The sequence below is a fragment of the Diadema antillarum genome, unplaced genomic scaffold, assembly GCF_040938485.1.
Source record: "Diadema antillarum isolate AM-2024a unplaced genomic scaffold, OU_Dant_1.0 seq00001207_RagTag, whole genome shotgun sequence".
Taxonomy (NCBI): domain Eukaryota; kingdom Metazoa; phylum Echinodermata; class Echinoidea; order Diadematoida; family Diadematidae; genus Diadema; species Diadema antillarum.
Window position 1 is genome coordinate 264,567 of NW_027272000.1, and position 7,596 is coordinate 272,162.

Below are 7,596 nucleotides of genomic sequence, written 5' to 3' on the forward strand. Positions count from 1 at the left end.
TTTCAGTTTATGGAAAGTTTTGGGAAATGCTGTTTTCTCAAGGGAGTGTAAAGGGGTATATGTAATGAAGCGGATTTTGATTGATTTGATCAAGTTGATCAAGATTGTTTTTTTCTTTCTGTAAGACTTATACTTAATTTGATATAATTTTTGTGTATAGCTTGTGCTCTGCCAAAAAATGGTGATTTAGCAGCACTTTTTTCTAGTGTGTGTGTAATAAGGTTGATATGGTTTTGGCTTGATTAGGTTAATCAAGATAGCTTTTGCGCAGAGATATGCAGAATTCCATGTTATTTTTTTATATAAACATGGTATGATTTGGGAAAAAACCACAAACACCCAAAACATTTGTAATGTATGTTGGAAAAATGATTTAGCAGCACAATAAAGAAGAAGACAGCTGCTTTAATAATAATGATAATAATAGTAGTAGTAGTAGTAATAATAATAATACTAATAATAATAAGGTCTCATTTACCCAGGGTAGCCTCTTCAGTGTTGCCACTGTTCTACCAGAGGGCCCTGCCATTATTATTACCCTAGCGTTGCCAGGTACCCATTTACATACCTGGGTCGAGAGGGACATGGTGGGTAAAAGCATCTTGTCCAAGGACGTAAGCACTGGGCGGGATTCCAACTCGAGTCCTCCAACTCGGGAGTCGGGAGTCTTATCCAATATGCCACAGCGTTGTTGCTGTTGTTCATATTATATTAATTGTAAACATGGACCTGATATTGAATGAAACTCAAAATAAGAACATCATAAAAAGTGTGTATGTGTGTGTGGCATGTGTGTACACAGTAAGTGTGCGTGTGTTTTTTTGTACAGAGGTGTTTGCGAACAGGTCTCTGAACACGTCCTTTGTCACTGTCGCACAAAAGCTGTCTCAAGCCCTGGTCACAACTCGCCGTGCGTGCTTTTCGTCCGTACGTTCTTGGCGGAGGCCACGGCATTCACGTTTTTTCTAAAAACGTGGGGAGGAAGTGACTAGCGCAGGGAGGAAGTACGTCAACGCACGACACTCGCACGGTTGCGCATGGTGTAAGTGCGAGGCCCGCACGCCACGCCTGGCCATGAGGGGTCACGTGCATCGTACGTTGTGCACGTGGTAAGTGAGTTGTACGTGCTTACAACTTACAATCTGCGTGAGATTGCCACGTTCTCTTGCGGAGGCTGTATTTACACGTGCTGCTCACGTACGGTATCCCTACTCTGTCGCATGTTGTAAGTGCGTGCAGGTGCGATGATTCTTTTTTTCCCCGTCAGATGCTAGGGGTAGGCCTAATGCTATTGTAGGACCACCTTCCGAGGTTCTTCAGATGTATAATCATATGTCTTCTCCATACGTGTAAATGGTAGTTTAACCTTCTGTGTGTCATATTCATTTCATGTCTATAGGCTTTTATATTTTGTTGAAAGAAAATGAGATTGAAATAAGTGAACTAAATGAAATATGTGAAATGTGTGCATATTTGACTCACTGACAGAGAAAGGCTATATCAGGTATAGGACATAGGTTACATCACGTATAAAATGGCATTGTATACCTGATGTAGGCTAATAGGCTACTGTCAATATCAGGTATACAATGACATTGTATAACATTATTTTGGTTGAAACATCGTAACACATTGGCACTGGAGGTGAGATGCATAATGATTTGCTGTTATGAAGTCTACCATCTTTATACCCAGTTTCAGAGGTGGTGGCATTCCAGCCATGGAGGCATTTTTTAGCTAGATTTATCAGCATATTATTAGAACAATGAATGTAGGCCTATGGTTTTGCAGTTTCATCTGAGTCTGAAGGTGTCACGTTTGCAATTAAGGCCCTATATAAGGTAATACTGTCAGAGAAATTTCTATCTTGCTTAATTTCAAAATATAAACATTCTCAATTTCAGAGAATGGTACTGACTTTCACTGTTCTGCATACACAATGATGGTCAATGCCTTTTAACCACGCTTGTGCAGCTCTTATGTAACAATTTTTCAAAACTCCAAAAACCTGGTCACTTCATGTACTGACCACTCAGAGCTCAAGATTTCTATATGCTTTGCTTCTTCAAGCAGTTTTTGACTGTGTCTTATGTGCCGCAAAATATGATACAAGTGTGTATATATATATAATTATATATATATATATACATGTATATATAATCATATATATATATATATATATATATATATGTATATATATGAAGAGTCTGTTCGCAAAAACCGATAAGTCCATTTTTGAAGATTTTGAAGTACGTATCTGTCATAAAGCACAAAACAATACCTTTTAAATGATATATTGATCACTACATATAAAGGTACATTTTTGAAGCTATGGTCAAAAGAAGCAAAAATTTGCTTATTATTCTCTCTATTTTTCTTGACCTTTAATCGCAAATATCTCCATTTGGCAAATATGGACTTATCGGTTTTTGCGAACAAACTCTTCATATATATATATATATATATATATATATACATAAAATTATATATATATATGTGTGTGTGTTTGTGTGTGTGTGTGTGTGTGTATGTGTTTAAGAACTTCGAAAGAGTTTTGAAAGCCATTTCTAGTGATATAACAATCATTTTTCTGAGTATGCGATTTTTTCAATCCATAATCCTAACATGGCATTTCTTGCCGGTAGGTGAAATAGAACAGTATGAATATATAATTGCCAACATCAGGACATCTTGGAGACGAAATGATGATACTCTTCCGTCGGCTCAGCTCTTGTACATTGCAGAAATCACTGCGCACAACTTGCGTTTTAAGTGCGGAGCAGGTGCTTAGTCGGCAAGTTCGGTACGGTCTGCGTGCTCTATTGAACAGTTGAACTCAGGGAAGTGTCGAATAAACACGGGCTGCGCACTTATTACGTACTTAACACGTACGTGCTACGTGCGCCGTCCGTCGAGCAAGTGACGGTGGGAAAATTTTAAAAGACGCACGGAGTCAGTGCGTTGTACGCACGTTCGCTGTAGAGGGCACGTACGTTGCCCGCACTTATGGTGAATCCGTATAGCCCGAACGCAGCGAAAGTTCCTCGTGTCCTAAAAGTGCTACGGCGTCTCTGCGTCCTCCAAAATCCGTACTGAAGCAGTACTTACTACGTACGGATCCCCAAATTTTGCCCACGTTTTTGCAAGTAGACAGCACGCACTTGCAAGTACGGCGAGTTGTGACCACGGCTTTACCCCGTCGGATGAGGTAGGCTACCATGCAGGCTAGTTATAGTACCATCATAGCCACGATCCATAAACATGCAAAGGGGGAAAACCACTCCCATTCACACTCGTAACCATGGTAACAACCTTTTATGCGTGTCCTCCCCTCACCCCCCCCCCCAAAAAAAAAACATACACACACACACACACAAACACAAAGGAGAAGAAGAAGATTAACACGGTGTAAAAGCTATCTCACCGCACATAAAGCAGAGGGACTCATTGCGCAATACCATTGGCATGATTGGGCAAAATGGGAAAAGTGAGGGAAATTCCCAACATGATATTTGCCCTCCCCCCCCCCCCCCTCGAAAAGGCAAAGAACCCTCCCACCGCGAAATATTTGCCACCAGTCCTTTTCTTAAGTATTTTTTTCAACTTTTCTGCTTTTCATAGCGTTCTATTGAAGTATCATCAAAGTATACAGTCTAGATGTGCACTCTGCTGAAAGAGCAATGATGAATGGTTCACTGTTGTCTAGCAATAGGTGCGAATAATTATTCCAACTTCCTATTTTCGGCACTTCCTCTTGATAGGAGAATGCCGGTTTTTTCATAGCGTTCTATTGAAGTATCATCAAAGTATACAGTCTAGATGTGCACTCTGCTGAAAGAGCAATGATGAATGGTTCACTGTTGTCTAGCAATAGGTGCGAATAATTATTCCAACTTCCTATTTTCGGCACTTCCTCTTGATAGGAGAATGCCGGTTTGTGATTGGATCTTTTTTAGATATTTATCGTTTACGACATCACTACGAACAGAGACCTCGTGAAACAAGCAGAGGCAAACATTTTTTTTTCTTTTCAAAATCACTTTATGCTAGCACAATCTATTAAGCTCTTCTAGTTGTACTAAATAACAGCAGCCTGCAACCTACTCCTACAACCTACTCAACTGAGCTGTTTTAATTTGGAATTTCTCTCTTGCCATCGCAAATAATGCCGTGTAGCACGCTCGATCAGGGGCAAGCTGATGATGTCGGCCGCCAGTTGCTTGATGGAAGTCAAAATGGTCTTCATTCCGTACTGCTCGAAGACGTGGCAAAGGCTTCGGGGGAAGAAAGGCGAGAAAGCAAAGCAAACCTGCCTTTTGCAGTCTTGCTGGCCACCATCCTGACCGGTCTGTGGCGTCCCGTGTGTACGGCGAGTGAAGCAGAGAATAGAGACGATCTACTGGCCGATGTTGATGGTCGACGTCGGAATTTCGGCAGCATAACAACAAACGATTGCGACGCCGATGACATTGATGAGGAAGACGTCATCGCCGACGTAGAACACTGGAGTGTGGAGAAACCTGAGCCTACAAGACGTATGTATTAGCATCCAGGGCACATTGTCGACATTGTTTAAAATCCTTAATGTAGCAAATAGGGAGGGGTACTGGAAAACAACATCAGCAATGAAAAAGATCGCTCTGGAGTGGAGTGATATGTAATATGTAAAAATCTGTAAAGAAATCCATGCAATCTGTCGATTTTTTTCTAGACAACACTGAAACTCACCTATTTGATTTAGCATAGATTTTGATAAAGTAACGATTTTATGTTTAATTCTCTCTGTCTTTTCTTCCTTTTCTTCTTTTTTCTTTTTTTTTTTTTGGTTTATGCTGCGTGAGGAATTTCTTGTGTCCTTTAAGCACTCAGACCGAGGGGTGACGGACAATACAAATACCCCGAGTTACTTGTATTATTATTGTCATACTACTACTACTACTACTCCTGCTAAATAATAGTAATAATAGTAGTAGAAATAGTAGTAGTAGTAGTAGTAGTAGTAGTACTAGTATATCAATAAATGTAATTGTTATAATCATTATTACCATTATTGTTATCACTATTATTATTACTATTATTATCATCATCATCGTCATCATTACCATCATTAGGCCTACTGATGTTACTACATCTACTAGTATTACTATTACTATAAAGAAAAAATGCAAAGGCATACAAAATACATATGCGCCATAATCCACATGATCAGTGCAGGGTACATGATTAATATTAATTGTACTGTAACCAATATGTATCTTACGTACACTTGTGTATGTTGTCTGTTGTTAGAATAAAGGGTTTATCAATCTGAAGAAATAAGAAATTGATCCTGTAGACTATATAAACACAGTTTGTAGCAGTCTTAACTTTTTACATTGGCTAGGAAAATAAATTCGACCATAATAATTTGAGTCTTGTCGTCTAGTTGAGAACTTTCGTATTCTTCTTGTCCGACAGCAGTGAAACCAACGCTCGCTTTCTTCTGCAATGAGGTAATTTTCTTGGCTGTTCTGTTGTTTTTCAACGCCTGGCTTTTGAGCAATCTGCAGACATACGTCCTCGAAACATGGGGCAAGCAGGAATACGCCCTGGATACGGTTGCATACTGCTGTTACACATGCCAGATATTAATGGTTGTGGCCTACGCTCTGATGGATCGTCTACGTTTCTGTACAAGGATGCTCGTAGGAGGGAAAGGCGGAGGTTCTATCTACCCGTTCGATATGAGGTTCATTCGGAATCGCGTCTCGATCATCTTGGCAGACGCTACAATAGCGCGGACGTACGTGTCAACACTGAGCCTGAGACGATTTGTCATTTTTCTCCTTTTACCCCTAGCAAATGCTGTGCTGAAGATTGTCTTTTCTCTCGTTATATTGCATTACCTGTGTGAAGCTAAACTGGCACACTCCCGGGACGTTATCTCTGCCCTCTCCTTCATCCCCTACGGCTGCTTTTGGTATTTGGTCTACATAGAGCGCGTCTCTCTCCACGTTCAGTTTAATCGCACAGTGCGGGAGTTGAGGTGCGCGGCGCGTCGTGATGACGTAGACAGAGCGCGCAGACTGATCGATCGCATTTACGCGGAATTCCACGCCATTCGGAAGACCACCGGCCGATGGTCTGCGGTAACCATGGTAACGGTTCCAATTTTGCTCGTCTACTTTGTGATCGTCACTTATATAGATGACTGGAACCACTCTCCGATAAAGATGAAAGTGCATTGGATCTTCAGCGTTCTGTTTGTGCAGAATGTGATGTACTCCACCCTGCCCTTTCTCGCTTTAGGTGGCGCCAATCTGAAGTACCTGTGGCGTAACTTTTGCCATGTCATCTGCAAGGCCAAGCTCCAACAACATAAATCGTTCTGGTTAGAGACGGAACAGTATGCTTCCCAGATAGACACACTAGGAGGCTTGGAACTCAAGCTGACTGTCCTTTTCCCAATACTCGGTGTAGTAGTCTCTCAGGCTCTTGCAGCAAACCACAATTTTTTGGTGTATTGGACCTACCCGTACGACTGTCCAAACGTAACGACAGTGTTACCAAGTGTCATTAGATTTGATTGACATTAGATATCAACTTGGTTTCCTGCGGCATTTGCTTGGTGTTATCATTTTTCCCAAGGACGCAAGGACCTAGGGTTACAGGGTTAGGTTTTTGGCTAGGTTTATGTTTGGGGGTAGAATAAAGGTTTTTCTTAGCGTGTGATATTTCCTAGTAGTAATTGTCGCAGGAGCAAATATCACGGAACCTCCAACACATTGCCCATGCAGTCCATATGTAAGTGAAACTGGACAAATAATGATACTTTGATGTTGATAGCTAATAACTATGAGAAAAAAAAGTAATAGTAAGTGGTTGTACATCTATCTATGTGCAAATAGTAAGAGTTCTACGTTTCTCATCCGATGCACTGACTGCTTTTAGCTACGCAATCAAAAAGTCCCTGATATTTTTTTCCAGGATTTTGATATTCCTGCCAAACGATGAATGAAAGAGCATGCCAGATTTGCATTCAGGAGTCAACAAAATTAATATCTTGTAATATTTGAGACTTAAGAGGTAGTGGTGGTCAAAACAAGACTAATAAAGCAATTTGAATACACACCGATTCAGATTTTACCCTTTGGACAATGTGTTACGCTTTATTATTTCACATTACTATAAATACTATTAAGAACCACACGAAAGCATGAACCATTCGTCTAGATGAATACATGTTTATTGGCAAAAAGATCAAATCTTTCCCGAATTCCTACCGGTTACCGTGTCAGTAATGGGAAAAAATATCAAAGGGTGTCGGTATTTCTCCTTCCCAGTTTAAGTTATTTGCCAACAGAAGGTTGACCAATGATTTTGCTCCTTTGCCTAAGTAATGCTATATCTAAACACAAATAACAACACCAAAGAAATAATGCAGGGCTATTATACAGCATGAAAAATACAGAGAACCGCTCTTTCAGTCTTAACTGTCCATGTTCATTGATTTTACATGATGATACTTGTTATGTCACATATGGATGAATGTTTCATATACGTGAATGCACACTGAAAAAAAAAAATATATTGGACACATCTAACGTTTTAGGAATC

The 7,596-nt window shown here is 40.3% G+C and overlaps 1 protein-coding gene across 1 annotated transcript; it reads left to right on the forward strand.

Annotated features, from left to right (window-relative positions):
- The first annotated feature begins 3,850 nt into the window (after positions 1-3,850).
- LOC139744738 (uncharacterized) lies at positions 3,851-6,569 on the forward strand. The gene is made up of 2 exons (XM_071655160.1): positions 3,851-4,535; positions 5,458-6,569. The coding sequence occupies exons 1-2, from the start codon at positions 4,166-4,168 to the stop codon at positions 6,567-6,569; spliced, it is 1,482 nt and encodes a 493-aa protein (XP_071511261.1). The 5' UTR covers positions 3,851-4,165.
- The last annotated feature ends 1,027 nt before the right edge of the window (positions 6,570-7,596 follow it).